At 37.9% G+C, this 19,510-nt stretch overlaps 1 protein-coding gene across 4 annotated transcripts in view; it reads left to right on the top strand.

The window, feature by feature from the left end:
* The window catches only part of arhgef10la (Rho guanine nucleotide exchange factor (GEF) 10-like a), a 112,933-nt gene that overhangs the window by 39,751 nt on the left and 53,672 nt on the right, over positions 1-19,510 (top strand). For all 4 annotated transcript variants that reach the window (XM_042766511.1, XM_042766513.1, XM_042766510.1 and 1 more), the window contains 4 exons: positions 1,720-1,865; positions 3,465-3,637; positions 8,307-8,422; positions 10,209-10,336. In XM_042766511.1, coding sequence (XP_042622445.1) covers positions 1,720-1,865; positions 3,465-3,637; positions 8,307-8,422; positions 10,209-10,336 — 563 coding nt within the window. The remainder of the gene's footprint in view (positions 1-1,719; positions 1,866-3,464; positions 3,638-8,306; positions 8,423-10,208; positions 10,337-19,510) is intronic.

Raw genomic sequence — 19,510 nt, 5'->3', positions numbered from 1 at the left:
AGAGGTGCACTCTCAAAATGAAGAGTGTTCAAATGTATAGGGCTGTCAAATCGAGTAATTGCAACAAAAGTTACATATTTGTGTGTGCTGTATGTATAAATACGTATAGGGATATATTTATATTTTTAAGAAAAATGGTGGATACTGGAATATATTGTTTATATATATATATACAACACATAAATTAATATATAATATAAAACATAAATAGGAGTATGGTATATATTGGATACTGGAATATATTGTGTCTGTGTGTGTATATATACACACACATAATTGTTTTTTCAATCATTTTTTTTATTTATTGATTTTTAAAATCGTTTAAATGAATTTGAACAATTGAAATTGGGTATTTTTTTTTTAACTTTATAATTATTATGTTGTTTTTTTTTATTTATTTTTTATTGCTAGAAATTAGATGCCTACAGTATGTGGTTTGTTTGATTTTATTTTTATGGCCCTTTCAACATACAGTACAGTCAAGAGTATTGTGAAAGTGGTGGGAGAGATGGGGAGGTTTTGAACCTGTATCCCTGTGTGTACAACTACTCTTACTGTATGTGCTGTGAGCATGTGTGTTGTGCTCTATCCACTGAGCAGTGGCTTCAACCTTACCATTTATTTTTCAGGGATTTAAGCTGCATTCCAATGTGAAACAGTCAGTTCCATTACCCCATATACACGCAATGAAATATTCATCGTCTGTCTCAGACTATCTGAGTTAGTAGGCCAGCAGATATAGTATTCTGCACAGGCTAAGACTGCAGCGTCTCCCTGTCTCTCTTCAGCAAGCACATCACATACACCTCTGTCACTTTCTCTCTCTCTCTCTCTCACTCTCTCTCACTCTCACACTCACACACACACACACACACACACACAAACATCCATCCAAACTTACAAACCATTTCAGTCACACTCTCAAGTCCCTGAAAAGGATATCTGGCCTTCCCCCACAACATTCTGTTTGCCTTTTCATCCTTTGGGTGGCACTCTTACTATAAAAACAAAGAGCCTGGAGCATGCCTTCTGACTGACTGAAGGTCTAATTTCTCAATGCATTTCAACAAAGGCCGAGCAGCGTTGCCAATTCCCTCTGGATCCGGCGACTCATTTTATGTGATGCGGGCTACAGAAGCAGATGCATTATTTATAAAACTACTCTCCTGACTGATCAAACACCAGCACGCAATATTTATTTGAGCCGCTGGACATTGGGTTTCGCTGCTGTGATGCTGCTTGTGTATTATTGCTGATGGAATGAGGATGGACTCTGGCAATGTCTCCTAACACAATACAAATAATATGTTTTTCCCTGTGTTGTTATGGATTCTGGATAAAATTAGAATGACTACAGTGCATAAATAAATGAGTGTAGTATGTACATCAGGCGTGATGGTTCTAAAATGATCTATTTATATAATTAAAGAACCACTAGGAACCCTCCTTTTTTATAGTACACATCCAAATTGATATAGTTGGTAGATGTGAGTCTATACTTCTCAATCCTATTTGAAAGGAGTATCTATAAGATGGGTTTTATATCCACAACCTTTCTGCTACAAATATACCGCTGTCTTTCCAATCTTCTGTGCTGCCTGTCTGTGAACCTTCAAGTGTCTTATATGACATGCTGTGGCCTCTAAGTGTGTAGCCACGTAATCGGTCCCCTCTGTTTTGTAAGACTTGCGTGTAATCCATGTCTCCTCTTTTCTTCAGCTGCTGAACTCCGAGCAGAGCTCTTTGATCCTTTGTGAGACGCTGATTGAGACAGTGTACGGCGAACGAGGACAGGTCCTCAAGTCTAAGGAGCGAAAAGTCTTTCTCTTTGGTGACATGCTCATCTGTGCCAACATCAATGTCAAGTACGTGTCCTGGACAAGGTCGATTGACTTCCTCTTTTTTCCTCCGCCTCTAAGGCCACGCTGATGGATTGATTCTCATCAGCCGATCTAAATACAGACTCCTGAGTCTCCTGAAGCATTATAGTGACGTTCCCCAATATGCTGCAGTCAATGTGAGGGGGTTAGAGGCTAATGGCTAAGGCACAGGACAGAATTGGGCAGAGTCAAATGGGCTTTCATTATCTGGGTACAAATAGCAGGGTGTTTAGCTACAGTGACACAGATTATCCCCATAGATCACAGGCATAAAAGCGCTCCTTATTTCCACTCAAATAGATTATCTATGACAGCACCATTGATCACATCTCAGAAGTGCAAAAGGTAAACAGCTAAGTGAAAAAGCTTGCACTGATGCTGAATCACAAAGCTTTTATGCTAGTCCTTCTACTGCAGCACGGTACGTCTTTGTTCTTCTAAAGTGCGACTTGACATGCCCTTTTAGAAGATCATAACAAGGTACATGAATAATAACAAATCCTCAAACTTGCTGGAGGTCCAGCCCTCCACAATGCACTCATAGCCGATCTGTAAAAAATCAAAACCGATTTGGGGAAATTTAGCTCACCACTTTTAGAAGATCATAGAATGGGTGCCGTCAGAATGAGAGTCCAAACAGCTGATAAAAACATCAGAATAATCTGCAAGTAATTCACATGACTCCAGTCCATCAATTAACATCTTGTGAAGCAAGTAGCTTCCAGTTAAAAGCTTCCAATATTGCTTTTTACGGTTTTCAGCAAATTTTTATTTTTGGTCGAACTATTCCTTTAACAACAAGTCTTGCCTGATATTCAAAATCAGTAAACAAAGCTCTATTAGTATTAACAGTCTTCTGTCAGCCTAAGAGATTGATGGAGGAAGCCAGTGAAGAGCAGAAAGCAGGAGACAAAGTGATGATTCTAAAAAATTAGCAAGGTTTATTGAATAATCTTGGTTCAGTACGTTTTGATGTTCTGACTTTATCCCTACTTTGGTTGGATGTCATCCGGTCTGGACTTCATCCTGTACTTCATTATAAATCCAACAATTGTTATTCTAACAAAAGCAATGGAAAACTACTGCTAATGGAGACATTATCTTTGGAAAATAAATATCCCTTGAAACTGTACTATTATAATATTAAACAACAAGAGCAATAAAAATAAGTTATATAATAAAAATGAATAAATGATTATGATTAAATGATAAATGATTATAATTAAATGATTATAAATAATAAAAAAGGAAAAAAAAGAATAAAATAAAACAGCACAGGCTTTGTTGCTTTGTTGAACACACACATTATCTGCTGAGATTCTTTATATACTTCATAAGTAACATTAAGAATATTGGAATGTTTTACATAAAAATACTGTTTTACTCAGTATAATTCAGTGTGTTAACTTGCTATTTCTTTGGAATTATTTTGTATTTTTGAATTTCACTAGCAATTTCTGAGTCAAAATTGATTCAAAGTAAATCCTTAACCCTTTTTTTTTTTTCTTCTGTTATCAGTCAGGTTCCTTCTTTTTAATAATTCTGCAAACCATTTCTACACCTTGAACCTCTTGTCACCACCAGGGGTCCCCCTGACATCAGCAGTCTGGTTCCAGTAGGTCCCAAGTACACCCTGAAGTGGAGCGCCCCCTTGCAGCAGGTTCATGTAGTTGAAGTGGGTCAAGAGGGCGCCCAGACTAAGGACACTCTTTATCAGCTTGGAGGCATCAAGCGTCCGGGTAGCTCTTCGAGATTGGGTAATGGCAACGCTGTTGGTGCTGCTACTTTCTAAACAATCAGATAACATGCAGCCTTGATGTGAGTCTCTTAGACATTTCGAATTAATTGACCATTTCTTGTGAGCAATGCACCTTTTTATGGCCTCCGCAGATGAGTGTATCTCAGGCGAGGTAGATAAGAACAACAGAGGCACAGTATAAGCAATCTTATTTCACTGTCTGATAGACCACAAACATATTCAGCATGCTGTCATCAGTTTTGGCACATTATTTCCACCTCCACTCCCAATCAGAGAGAGCAAGTTCAGGAGATTGGAATCAGGGCTGAACACTCTTACAAAACATTATTGTGTTTTGTATTGGAAGACGAGGAGGAGGAAAAGAGCAATTGTGGGGCACTAAGATAAATATGCTGACAGAGCACCAGGAACAAAGTATTATCAGGATGTAGAGGTTCTGGCTGTTTAAGCCTTTTACTTTCCGAGCTGAAATATTAATGGTGTTGTCTGTGGAACACCTATGTTGGATTGTGCACTCAGGGGAGCCAGGAAATTAGATGACAGAAGATGTTTAATGCCGGGGCCTAGCAGACAGCTCGCGGGCAGGAGTCTTTAGAAGACCTCTTGTGCCCCCTATACCTTATTTCTCTTGGAAATCATTATAAAACAGCGTTCTGCCCAATTTATCTGCCTTCGATCTTTCCCTGCTGTTTTATAACTCAGCAGTAGCCTCACATCTGCTTCATATTTCTAATTTTCGCCATCTTTCCATATCCCTCAGTTTAATTTAAAGTGCTGGCATGATTATTTCACTTGAAATATTGCCAAATAATCAATACAGGAAATCAAAATAGTGACAGGAAAAATAATAAATAAATAAATAATAATAAAAATAATATGTGTGTGTGTATATATTATTATTATTATTATTATTATTATTATTATTAATTTACAGCCTATATTTTTATATAAACTACCAAAAATGAAAAATAAATAAATACATACATAAAATAAAATAAAAAATGGGGGCCAGTCATTTTTTTTAAAGAACTTTAACACTTTTATTCAGCAAAGATGCATTAAACTGTCAAAATAATTGTAAAAACATTTCTAATATAAAAAAAGTTTTCTATTTTAAGTAAATTCAGTTTTTTTAACCTTCCATTCATCAAAGAATTTCCATTCATCAAAAACCGCATCACTGCTTACACAAAAATATTAAGCAGCACAACGGATTTCAGCATTAATAATAATAAGAAATATTTCTTGAGCACCAACTTGGCTTATTAGAATGATTTCTGAAGAGATGGATATATGACACTGAAGACTGGAGTAATGGCTGCTGAAAATTCAGCTTTATCATCACATGACTAATTTTGACATATTAAAATAGAAATCAGCTATTTTAATATTAGTGGTTATAATATTAGTAATATTAGTATTTTTATTGTATTTTTGATGAAATAAATGCAGCCTTGGTGAGACTTTCAAAAATATGCAAAAATCATACTGACCCCAAATATTTGAAAAGTATAGTATCTTTAATAGTATTTTGAATGTATTTTATTTACGTTTATTTAAAAACAAGGTGAAGTAAGGCTAGTACAAATAATCATATCAATGTATAATAAAATAAAAAAATTAAAAAGATATTAAAATACAGTTACATAGAAAATATAGACTGTTTTCTGAGGATGTGCAGGTCAAATGTGATGATGAAATGATCACAATGAAGGATAAAGTCTCACCAGTCTGATAGTGTGCCGCAGAACTTCTTTTCAAAACCTTTTTCTTTTTCTATATTTAGACTGATCACGGAGCCTGTATTCAGTGAGGATCTGTTTCAGTATTTTACTGAGTAGAGATAAAAGGCAGTGTTCCTCTCCTCTCTTACACTATTCAATGACCTCTTTGCACTGTTATCATACACTTCTGGTTATGTAACAAGAAGCCGCCACTTTAATCACTATTTTCCAAACCCTTTTGTCTTAGTCTGGTTCACGGTCTCTGAATGTGTCCATCTTCAGTTATTTATAGCAGCACATAGGCATACAACCCTGTTTTTCCCAGTCCGTGTCACATCTCTCCTCCCTTGTGATATCACTTCATGGGGCTCCTTGCCCAAACCAGATCCCATGCTCCCCCAGCGTACCTCAAAATAGACTAATTTTTCATCTTCTGCAGGCCCCAGTGCCCTAATTTATTGATGGAATAGGCCACCATTCCAGGAAGAGCCGGGCCCTCTGCTGCTGCCACTGTAAAGCAGCACAAAACAGTAGCATACTTCATATCTGAAAGGCCCCTGTGAATCATGAGATGGGACCTGTCCACAGATGGGGGAGCTATACACAAGCATTTTTATTGGGGGGTGAGAATGTATTCCTAATGGACATACTGTACTATACAGTGATGTTATTTATTTGGACAATTTCACACTCTTACATACTACTACTACTACTACTACTACTACTAATAGTAGTATAATTTTTGTTGTTATTATCATTATTATTATTATTATTATTATTGAATCTAATATTAACAAATATACTATGACTACTTCTATTATTTCGTTTTTATTATTCTTATTATTATTACAAATTATATAATTAATATAATTAATATATAACAAGTTCATATATATTAATGATTTTTACTTCTGTCTTAAATTCTGTTTTTAATTTGAAATGTATATAATATATCTATTTTAGACTTCTGCCATTTAGACAAAGTAAAAATAATGTACTACAGCAAGTCCTATTATTATTATTATTATTATTTATTATTATTATTATATTAAATCATACTTTTAACATAATATTATGAATACCTCGTTATTAATATTATTTTTTACTTTTTTATGTGAATTGTGTATATTATGATCAACATAATATGCATTTAGACAAAGTAAATATAATGGACTACAGTAAGCCCTATTATTATTATTATTATTATTATTATTTTTAAATTATACTTTAAACATAATATTATGAATACCTTTATTATTAATATAATTTTTTTTACTTATTTTTTATGTGAATTGTGCATATTATATAATTTACATAATATATAAACGTAATATCTACATGTATATTTAGATAATTATGTTGCAGTTTTAATTTGGCATCACACTTTGGTTCCTGGAAATTATCACACAAATGTTTCCTCAGCGACCATGCACATCATTTTTAGATTTGTTTAAACGTGCCAGACAGATCCTTGCTAAAATTGTATGTGTAAAAGCACTCTGGCAACACCTTTGTTGACTTTAGGTTTTGGACTTCTGTATTGTGCCTGCATAGGCCTCTGCTGGCGTCCGCCCAATAGTGTGTCAGCTTATATATGACAATGTGTTTGAGAGAGATAGACTGGTGTAAATGGTAGAATACCATGCCATTGTGTGAAAAACCAGATCCCGGCACACCAACTGGATTAGACTGGATTACAAGTCAGCACCTTCACCTGAGGCCAAGGTGGGCCATGAGCCCACAAACCTGTAGGCCTGCCTAAGGCCTTGCCACAGCAACCAGAAGAGCACGTCGACTCTGCCAGCTTGCGCTGTAGGGGCTCACTGTGCCTTTTTTTTTATTCAAATGTGCCTACTATTGATCAAGCTGTGCCAGTGACAGATGTCTCTGTGACTGTGTGAGTTGAAGACCCTATTACATTTCTAAAGGTTAGAGAGAGACAGACAAAACAGTGAGAGAAAGATGTAGAGGTGTAGAGAGAAGTGGATGCAAACCTAGACAGACAGTGAAAGACACAAAGACAGGAGAGAGAGAGCCGAGAGAGAGAAATGGTCTGTCAGAGACAGAGAGAGATCTCTGACAGACCTTGCAGCAGTACTTCGAGAATTAGGTTGAGCTAGGGGCCAACAATTGCCCACAGGTCACCTGATTATGTGGAGGTGCTGAAAGGCCAGACAGCCTGCGGTCTTCGTATCCAGCTCTGGGATTTAATTACACTCCTCATCCCTGGGCTATTGGTCGGACGTGTAGAGCAGATTCACCCCAGCTATTGATTCTGCAGGCAGAGACCAGAAACCGCAAAAAGCGAATGGGGATTCTTATCGATGGTACATTTCACGTCTAATGAGACACCTGTGTTCATTTCATCACCTTTAAAGGGCTTCATATTTCTTAATGGCTTCATTTTGTACTCTGCTCCTTTTCCCTATAGCATTTAGCCTGTGTGGCTACACAAACAATGGGAGATCGATCTATCCTCGCTATCGATTCTCTTTGTTAGTGGTGCTACTGGAAAGTATTGACAAATGAAAGTTTTGTCATAGACCCAAAGTCTTTAAAAGTTAAGGCCTTTGATTTTGTTTAGATTTGCATTTGGCCAAGTTTTCAAGTGAAAGCTTAGAACACAATCACTCTGTCTTCCTAAGGTTCTGAAATTCATCTTTTATGTCATTAGAAAGCTGTGCAGGTTGCAGATCAATTATTTGATTTTTGATTATTTATTTTATTTGAGCATAGCTCACAGTTTAACCAAGATATCCAGACTTGATTACATATTCAAATAATTTAGCACCTTACGGGAACCCATATCCACAGAAATATCATCTCAGCTATTGAGAACCCTGGAGTGCAGGTGCTTTTCTCACTCTGGGATTCATGTGCTGATAAAGCATGGTGTGCAGTTTAAGTAGTGGATAAGTAAAGCTGGTTATTTTTGATTGACAGGAAGTATCATTCTGGGCCCGCCCCGTCTGTATCAGGAACTGCAGGAGTTGCATCATGACCTCTCAGTGGTAGAGCAGGTCACTCTGCTCGTGGGGACTTTACAGGGAACGTACCAGGTAAATACAGCTCATTGCCGCATGTACAGTGGGCCCATGATGTATTTAGACCCTTCAGTGGGAACCTGATGGAAATGATGTTACACATTGAAAATCACTATTGGTTGATTTAGTTAAGAAAGTAAGTTAAAAGTAATTGTAAAAATGTCTCATAAGCTAAAGTTTGCAATGAACGAATAAATGAATAAATAAAAACATATACATTTTAAATATATATATATATAATGTATAAACAGCCTACATTTGCATGTATTTGCAATTAACATGTGCAATACCTTTAAAAGTTTGGGGTCGGTGGAATTTTTAAATGTTTTTAAAAGTATGCATTTATTAGTAATAATACAGTAATATTGTGAAATGTTAAATTAAAAATATCCATTTTCTATTTTATTATAAAGTGTATTTTTTTTCTACAATGGCAAAGCTGAATTTTGCCATCTTGTGCAAAGCTGAAGCATGTTGTTGTATGAATATGATTATTGTTTGCGTTTTAATTGCGCAGGAGTGTAAGTTTTGTGTTTTTATGAGAAGCCAAAGGAAAATTTCCACATTGGTGTATAGTACAGGTCAATCAGTCCTTCAGAAGTCATTTTAGTATGTTAATTTGGTGCTTCAGAAACATTTGTGCTGCTTAATTTTCTTCATTTCTTTTAACAGTTTTTTTTTCCCCCAGGACCCACTGATAAATATAAAATTCAAAAGAAAAGCATTTATTTTAAATAGTAGTATTTGTAGCATTATAAGTATCTTTACTGTCATCCATTTAATGTGTTCTTGCTGAATAAAAGTAACAATTTCTTAAAAAACAAAAACTGACCCATCTTACTGACCCCAAGCTTTTGAACAGTATTGTAAGTTAATGTGTATAGTTACTTGCACATCAACTTTAAAGAATAAGATAAGTGGTGTTTTTGAATAAACTGAATTTTCATTATGAAAAAACCTAAGTGTCCAAAATTAATAAAAAAGAACAAACTCCAGGGAAAGATCAAGGTAGAATTTATTAAACGGCAAATCAAAAGCTGTATTTGTCACATATGCTACAACCATCTGGTGTAACAGCGTTTTCAGCGTAATTAAATTGTGATCAAAGTTAGGCAACCAAAGACACGGATCATCAATTGATTAGCATGGCATGCTATTGATAGTTGGAAGACAACACGGGGAAACCTTCACAATCTGATCCGGAGTTAATGTTCAGATGGGAGATAGCTATGAATGGCGTGTCTACAAAGCATAAGGCTTCTCTCAAATCAGGACAGCTCCCCTGATAGACAGCCAGTAAGCCAGTACAAAAACAGCTAGATTTGTATTTTTTTTTTTTTACCTCTGAGCGTTGTGTCAAAACAGTAACAGAGCTTTGTTTTGCATGGTTTTCTGACCACAACCATGCCTTTGGCCTCTCTCCAAGTGACTAATTCCTACCCACAAACTAATCAGAATATAAATGTGCAGCAAATAGAGAATGAGTGAACTTCTGCAGACCTCATTGATTTTGGAGATGTATTTCAATTGGATTTGGCTTTTGGGAGGTGAGAATAATTTTGTTTATGAGAGGGAAACCTTTATTATTTCAATGAACATAGTTAGCATAACAACGAAACATAAAATATTAAGTTAATGTGATATGATGCACTGGTTTTCCCCTTATGTGAGGTGATATTTTATTTTTTTTTTCAGCTTAGTAAATGCATATAATAAAATACAACTTACACTATATAAAAGATTTACTGTCATTTTTGGTGTTTACTAAGATCACAATTGTCTTTCTTTGCTGTGTTTATAGAATCTGAACACCACTGTAGCACAGGACTGGTGTTTGGCTCTGCAAAGGCTGATCCGCATCAAGGAGGACCAAATTCAGAGTGCTAACAAGTGCCGTTTACGATTGCAAGTCCCTGGCAGACCAGACAAGTGAGTAAACGGGGCAAAATCTTCTTTGCATTTTGACAAAGTTGGTCATTTTTCCTCAGCATCCTCGACAAAGTGAACGCACATTTTGATGTGTTCAGATATTTGTTAAAGCCATATCTAATTCAAAAAACATTTTCCTCATTTCCTTGTTCTACTGATAAATTACATTTGCCTCAAGAAAGTTAGTAGTAAGATATGATGCTAAATGGCTTTTGGGATCTAAACAAGAAAAAAACATTTCATCTCGATTACACCACAGCTTGATTTCAGGCCGGCAGTCTTATACATTTTTCTGGAGCAGGTGATCCCAAGCGGCACTGAAACATAATGGCTGATGACAAACATGTTAATGTTCATCTGCAACAAAGTTAGGATGATGAAGAAGCCTGGTGCCATGTTAATTTCCCCTATTGAAAGCACATTACTCGGCTTTATTTGTGGCATGCGTTAAAAACCTGCCCCTTGTCACCTTTAATGAAGCCAAGCAGCAAATTACAAGCCTAATAGCATGATGGGAAATCATTAAGTGATAGTTTTCAGATTCGGGAGATCAAGGAATGCTGGAGGTAAGGTTACATAGCCCCTTTCAGCATGGAAAGTGCTAAATTATGGCTAGTCACGGAGCTTATTCAATTCATTTAACTTAGTCTGGGAGCTGCTGTTTCCCATTTGGAGCAGTAGTGTTATTTCTCTTTGATGCGTAGACAGGGGCTTTAATGTACTCTTATTATGTCACATTAAGAGTCAGTGAATGTAAATGTGTTGAGGCGGAGGCTGCACATTTTTCACAGTGCGCTGCACCTGAATGTGCTTATCTTGATGGTGCAGTGTGAGAGCGGAAACTTCACTCATAGAATCGGCCATGGAAGGAAGAGAAATGAAGACAGATTAGTTGAGGATTCAACTAAGAAAAGAGCTGAGGAGATGGGGAAAACATGAGAGAAGGGAAGCAGAGAGAAAAGAAGATAAACTGTAAAGCATAGAGCAGGTCTGGAGTGACATAAGGGTGAATAAATGATTATCCCTTTAATAAATGGTTCTGGTTTGATGAGGGTTAAAGCCAACTCATGTGTTCACGTGAAGGTTCAACACAAAAATATATTTCATTTGATCCTCACTACATGAATAGAAAGATAAATATAGCTGCAAGCAGAGTGAAGGTACATGGGACTGATTTTCTGCCTTTGCACATGGAAGAGACTCAGCAGAACGTTTAATCTCTGTGTGCTTTCTCAACCTAATGTGACAGCCCAACCAGCCCAGAGCAGCTCAGTACCCTGTAGTCCTCCCAATATCTGTCAGACCCCTGCTCTTCAGGCCTGCTCTGTTGGCTTACATTCTGCAGAACCCAAAAGAGCAATCTGCTCAGTCAAATATTCACCAGAACCCCTGCCCAGCTTCCAGAACAGGCATACTACCTGAATTTTCCATTGCCTTCGTCAGCCTGCTTTGATGTCATAATGCACTGATGTCATTAATACAGGGAACTGAGATTCTTTTCGTATTCAGAACCAGTTTATTTTTTCAGAATAGCAAAATCTATTAACCATTCCATTAATGTTTTCATGAATCTCCAGTGTGAAATGTAGACTTATTCCCAAACATACGATTCTTATTAGCCAGCTCTTTTTAGTGAATTAAAAATACAGCAAAGCCAGTGTTTTCCAATCGCCAAAATAATATATATTTTTTATTAACCTCCATAGATGGTCCTTCAAGAATTTACAAAATAGTCTGAATTCCAAATTATGAACCAAATTTTTTTAGTGACTCAAAACATACAACATGACCATTGTCATTTTTAATCCTGAATGAATTATCAGATTCTTTTCACTGAACCAAAAACATAACACCCGGCCAGTGTTATTGTAATCATCAATGAATGATTTTTAAGAGATGGTTATTTTTAGTGAATTAAAAACATACACCATGACCAGTGTAATTTGATTTCCAAACAACCAAATTCCTTAACTAATACCTTTTATAGCCATACTTTTAGTGACTTAAGAATATTCAGTGATATGACTTGAATACTACTTGAATCTGTTTTTGGTGTTATGGAGACTGCCTTGGATTGGTTCAGATCTTATTTTTCTGATCACAGTCATTTTGTTTTTATGGATGGCCACAGATCAGAGGTTGGTCCAGATAGTACTGGTGACCCCCAGGGCTCAACTCTTGGTCCTCTATATTTTTCCATTCAGTCAACTATAAGATCTCTTGACCTTAACTACCATTTTTATGCTGATGACACCCAGATTTTTATCCTTTCAAAATTGGGTCAAGATGTGTACTTATTCCATCTTTTAGATTGTATTTTCGGAGATTGAGACATGGATGTCTAACAATTTTCTGTGTTTGAATTGTTCTAAAACTGAAGTCATGCTTCTCGGCTCTCCCCATCAGCTGTGCAAAGCTGGTTCTTTAGCTCTGTCTGATGCTGTTGGGCTGGAGCTAAAAAGTAAATTAAAAAAATCTTGGAGTCACTTTTGTTGTTAGAACCTTTTGTGCAGAGCACTGTTAAGACCTCATTCTTCCATCTCAGAAATATTGCACACCTGTGAACTATGCTGTCTTTTTCCATTGCTGAAAGCATGATTAACTCTTTCGTCTTCTCACGTTTAGACTATTGTAATGCCCTTCTCACTGGAGTGTCTAAATCCTGTATCAACAAACTTCAGTACTTGCAAATTTCGGCAGCTAGAATTTTGTCAGGGGTTAGGGTTGTTGACCATATAACCCCTGTTTTAGCATCGTTGCATTGGCTCCTAGTAAGTTTCTGTGTTGATTTTACATTCCTTATGTTAATATACAAGGTACTGCATGGTCTGGCTTCTCAATACTTGGCTGAGCTTTTAACACCAAATTCACCTATTTGTAATTGACATTACCTGATCCCTGAAATAAGAATTTTTATTTTTAGTGAATAGAAATTATACAGTGTTGTCTTCATGTGTTCTTACTAGTCTGTGAATTAAAAACGTACAGTGCAACTAGTGATCTCTACAGTCGGCAACAAACTTCTGAGGGCATTCAATACTATACTAAGAATTTAATTTTTAACTGTTAATTCTTTTGCAAACATATATTCCTCAAAAGTTCTAAAATATCCTTAATTAAACCGTTAATGAATGAGAATGGAATAAGATAAGAAACTTAAGATAAGGAACTTTATTTTCATTACAATAATGTAACAAAATTTGTTCAGTAGCTCTCAGAGACCAGCAGCATTGAAGAAATATAAGAATACACAAGATATATTTAAAATAGAACAGAAGTAAATAGAATAGAGCCCAGTAGAACTGTCAGAGGTATAGTGCTCATGTGGCTGATGCTAATTGAATCCGGCTCACAACATTTCCTGATTTGGTTTTGCCTTCTTTCCCAATCATTTCCTTTCCTCTCTCCACTGGTCTATAAATAAAAGGTGGCAACCAGGCCAAAAAAATTCTGTTAAGGAGAAAAGAAGAACATTATCGCAGCGAGGCAGAGAAGAAAAGGGAATAAAGCTTTGAATACAGAAAAACAAAAAAAACAAAAAACAAACAAATTTAAAGCCATCTCTTTCTCTCTTTGGTACACATACACAAATCATCTCTCTCTTCACCTACCCTTCTCTTTATAAAACACACACATACAGACCTGGGGAGAGAGGCAGCATGCATCCATTGTTCTTTTTTTCACCTGCTGTTAGTCTAGGAGCCTTCATCAGATAACTCCTCTTAGCATGCAGCTAAAGGGGACGATGACACATGGAATTTCAAAGCGTTGGAGCCACGGAGGCTGATGCACATTTAGGAAACAGGATAATTAACATCACCCATTCAACTTGCTGCAAGTCTGTGTATGTGCCTATGTATTCTTCCTGTTACACAAAAACACGGCGGGTTGATTGAGAACAAAATATTAATATAGTATACTGACAGATGGCTGAAACAGTGGCAAGTCTCCAAGTTTTTCATACTAGAATGTTGTTTTTCTTCTAGGTCTGCTGAGATCTGTTCATGCACTGTATTTAAATCAGCTTTTTAGAGACATTTTCTGTTGTGCCTAGTGGCTTTTCACATCTGAAATTGTTAATCCAAGATCATTCATACCATGTCCTGGGTTAGTAAATAATCCTAGGTTTCCAGGTTTCAAAATTTCACACTGCATATTTGTAAACCCTGGCTTAATGTTCTTATTTACATTTAGATTTTACATTTTTATGCATTTTGCATGATGCTTTTGTTCAAAGTGACTTGCATCGCATCACATTTTATAATTTCATACATTGCCTGGAAATAATTCCCATGAACATGATGGTGCTACTGCCTGTTTGAGCTTCAGGAATTTGCATATTTATGAGGTTAGTAACATTGATTGGACAAATACAGATTGGGCACATAGATTGTTTTTTGAAACGCTAGAAATATCTCTAAAAAAATAACAAAAACAATAATCACTCAAGTTAATTCATTTGCTTTCATTGTTTCGCTTGCATACCGAAATTAAACAGCATGAAAGCATATCAATATTTAATAAGGTAAGAACTGAGGCAGTCTATTCAAGATTCAAGATTTTTATTTGTCACATACATGGTTATATGGAGAGCATATGACCCGCAGTGAAATGTATGTCAGGTCCGCTCCATGGACAGTGCAATTATTAAAGAATACAAACACAAGAAAATTATATATAAAGATGGTATGGAAAAAGTAAGGTAAAAAAAGAATAAAATAAAATGTGCAGGACAGTAGGCTATACTGTAGACTTGATAAATATTAAGATGAGCAGGAATGTACAAGAGAAGAATGTGCAAACAGTTTGTACAGGGTATTTACATAGCAGCAATAGAGGTAGTAAAAAAAGTAAATAAATAAAAAATATAGAAAATGCTGTGTGCTAGTAATAATGTCAGTATATTAAGTATCTTACTGATAATATATTATATAATATATTATAAGTATATTAAGTATAATATATGGATATTTGGATGAATCCAAGATGGCGCCGAGCATGGCGCCCATGTTGCGTGCTCCGAGTAAACTCTACAGTTTTTTGTTTGTTTTGTTTGTTATTTTGTTGTCCTACGTGTTGGATGTTGTTTGTATAACTGTCTACAACAGACACACGCTTTTAAACATAGGTTCCTATGTCGCGAAACGAAAACCGGACTTTGAGTTCTTGAATGCTGGCGCTTTGTTTACAAAACACCACATCAGAGTCCTTCGTCTGGGCCGCACGGTCGCGACCGAGGAAAGGCCAATGGAAAAGAGGGAAGAGAACCGGCGTCCTTGTCAGAATCAGGCGTCATCCCCTCTGACCTCCTCTCCCAACCATTTTGCTGGCTAATGTTCCGTCACTGGACAACAATCTCTGTGAACTGCGAGCATGTATCTCATAACAATGAGAAACAAGGGACTGCTGCATTATTTGCCTCACAGAAACCTGGATGTCTGCAGTGGTTCCAGACTCAGCCATCGAGCTTATGGGGTTCTCCATGCACTGCTTGGACAGAACGAAAGAGCTCACAGGGAAAAGCAGAGGTCGGGGCGTTTGTTTCTTTATCAACAACTCATGGTGTGATGAAAGGAACCTACACTCTATTAAATCCTTCTGCTCCCCTGATCTGGAATTTCATATGCTTCTGTGTCAACCATTCTGGCTACCGAGGGAATTTACAGTGGTCATAATCACAGCTGTTTACATTCCCCCTCAAGCCAACACAGACCAGGCACTCAAGGAACTGTATGGGAATATAAGTGAGCAGGAAACTGCGTACCCAGATGCGGCGTTTATTGTTACGGGGGACTTTAACAAAGCCAACTTCAGAACAATAGCTCCAAAATATTTTCAACACATCACCATCAACACGCGTGGTTATCGTGCACTGGACCACTGCTACTCTCCTTTCCGGGATGCCTACAAATCTCTCCCCCACCCACCTTTCGGCAAATCAGATCACTCTTCCATTCTGCTTGCTTATAGGCAGAAATTGAAACGGGAAGCACCCGCCCTTAGGACGATTCAATGCTGGTCGGACCAATCAGATGCTATACTACAGGACTGTTTTGCTCACGTGGACTGGGATATGTTCCGGGCAGTGTCTGATGACAACATAGAGGCATACTCAGAAACTGTAACGTGTTTCATCGGGAAGTGTGTAGAAGATGTAGTGGGGACAAAAACAATCCGCATCTACCCCAACCAAAAACCATGGATTAAGCAGGATTGACCAGCCTTGTCAGTGCGGACATCCGCTTTTAAATCTGGAAACACTGATGATCGCAAACAAGCCAGTTAAAGCCACAAAAAGACAATATAAAAACAAAGTTGAAGAACAATTCAACACCAACGATGCAAGAAGCATGGGGCAGGGCATCGATAACATAAAGATTTTAAAGAGAGTAAACCAGCTACTGTGAACATTGCCGCCTCTCTACCGGATGAGCTTAATAACTTTTATGTTCGTTTCGAAGCTCACAATACCGCCTACACAGAGAGCACTCCCGCAGCTGCTGCAGAAGAGGTGAGTGCAATCTTCGTCTCTGTCACGGATGTAACCCGATCCTTCCGATGGGTCAATATCCGCAAAGCTGTGGTTCCTGATGGCATTGGTGTTAACATCAGTGAGGATCTCACCTGGTCTACACACACTGATGCAGTGCTGGAGAAGGCACTTCAACGCCTCTTCTTCCTGAGACGGCTAAGGAAGTTTGGAATGAGCCCCAGCATCCTCAGATCATTCTACACTCGCACTATAGAGAGCATCCTGATGGGCTGCATCACTGCCTGGTTTGGAAACAGCACCGCTAGCAACCACAAAGCTCTGAAGAGGGTCGCGCGAACTGTCAGCCACATTGTTGGAGGTGAGTTTCCCTCCCTCCAGGACATCTACACCAGGCGGTGTGTAAGGAAATCCTGAAGGATCATCAGTGACTCCAGCCACCCGTCCCACAGACTGCTCTCTCTGCTGCCCTCAGGAAGATGTCTCCGCAGCATCTGATCCTGCACTAGCCGACTGAGGGATAGTTTTTTCCCTCAGGCTATCAGACTAATAAACAGTCAAAACTTATACACCCTACAGCATACTCCCACAATATGGTATGCCATACACTGCACTTTAACTTCAACAGTTCAGCACTGGACTATACATACACACTGCATTTAATACAATAATCTATCTGCTACTACTAGATACCATCCAATGCACATCCATGACATTTTCTGTATCCAGTTCATGTACAATCTGTTGCACCTTAGCATATTTTTATGCGTATATATGTCTACATAATATGGAATGTGTACATAATGTGTATAGTGTATAATGTGTAGTGCTAACTGTATGTTTGTAAGTATTGCATATAATATGTAGTGCTAACTGTATGTATGTAAGTATTGCGTATAATGTGTAGTGCTAACTGTAAGTATGTCTAATAGTACACTGTGTGTACTGATTATATGTATGTGCATATTGCACATTTTCATCTGTTGAAGTCTGTATGGTTATATGTAAATTGTTTCTGCAATTTCTGGAGCACGCTCCCAAGAATTTCACTCACCAAGGCACATGTGCTGTGGTGATGTGAAAATAAAAGTGACTTGACTTGACTTAATTAAGTGAAGAAGTTAAGTCATGTAGAAGTTAAGAGACTGAGTTTGAGTTTAGGAGCCTGATGGCCTGGGGGAAGAAGCTCCTCCTAAGTCTCACAGTTATTGCCATCAGGCTACGGAAGCACTTACCAGATGGCAGTAAAATGAAAAGACATTTACCAGGGTGGTTAGAGTCCTTAATGATTTTAACAGCTCTGCTTTTGCAGTGTTTGAGGTAGATGTCCTGCAGCAAGGGGAGAGCAGACCCTGAAATGCGCTCAGCTAAGCGCACAACTCTCTGCAGGGCTTTGCAGTCTTGCCTGGAGCTGTTCCCATACCACACTGATATACAATGAGTCAATAAACTTTCTATGGTCACCTGAATAGAAAGTTTTCAGGATTGCTGGTGAAACCCTGAATTTCCTCAGCTGTTGCAGATGATATAGTCTTTGCCTGGCTTTATTAACTTGAGTTTGGATGTGTGAAGGTCCTCTGAGATGTTTACACCATGGTACTTTAAGCTGCTCACCCTCTCCACAGGGGTCCCGCTGATCATAAGAGGAGTATAGGGCCGGTGCTGTCTCTTCCTGAAGTCCACAATCAGCTCTTTAGTTTTACTCAAATTCATAGTGAGACAATTGTCCTGGCACCATGATGTGAGTTTCTCTACCTCATCCAAGTATGGGGCTTCATTATTGTTGGAAATGAGGCCCAGAACCACAGTATCATCAGCAAATTTGATAATAGGTGTGGAGCTGTGGGAAGACACACAGTCATGTGTGTAGAGACAGTAGAGCAGGGGACTCAGGACACAGGACTCAGGGGCTGTGTCCTTTTACTGGTCCTGGGTTTATGATTGGTTGTCTGTGGCTAAACAACTTGAAATCATTGCTAACCCATTTGTGAGACCCAGAGTTAAAAAGATGCCTTAACTTGGTTTTAAAAAGATGTTAACCCAGGGTTAAATGTGAATTTGACAGGTCAATTGATCTGGCACTAATAGGCGTAGGGTTTATAGAGCTTATAGGCATAGAGTGCTTTCTCCAAAGCCACTTCCTGTGTGATTTACAGTCTCCTCTAATCGGCACAGAGAAGAGCTGAGTGTCTTGCTTCCATTCCGCCATCTGTCCTGTCATTCTGCATTAGTGTCACACACATGCCACAGCACTGACCTGCAGCCATAAATCAGTCTGTTTTCTGCTCTCCATTCTGCCCTTTCTGCCTGGGAGTCTGCCTCTTCTGCTGTTTTTTTATTCATTCAGGACGGAGAGAGACAAACTAACTCACACATCTTATAACAACCACCCAGATTTTCAATCAGCCAGCGGGAGGAACCCAGGGCCATTCTGTTTATCATGTTTAGACTGACGTGGGTGCCCAGCTTTATCCCAAGAATCAAATTAAGCATGGAGCCCACTTACTTCGCTCCGAACAACCAGCCCTCCCCCTATCCCACCTTTTTTTGCTTATATTCCCCCGTGAAGTAAAAGAAATCTGTGAGTTGTTGTTTGCATTTGCCATTCTGGGAAGGAGCCAAGCATCACCTGAATTTCATTTGGAATTCGCTTTCTTTATCTTGGAGTGTCTTCGAAGGTTTTA

The sequence above is a fragment of the Cyprinus carpio genome, chromosome A11 (assembly GCF_018340385.1).
Source record: "Cyprinus carpio isolate SPL01 chromosome A11, ASM1834038v1, whole genome shotgun sequence".
NCBI lineage: Eukaryota > Metazoa > Chordata > Actinopteri > Cypriniformes > Cyprinidae > Cyprinus > Cyprinus carpio.
This window is presented reverse-complemented; position numbering and strand designations above follow the sequence as displayed.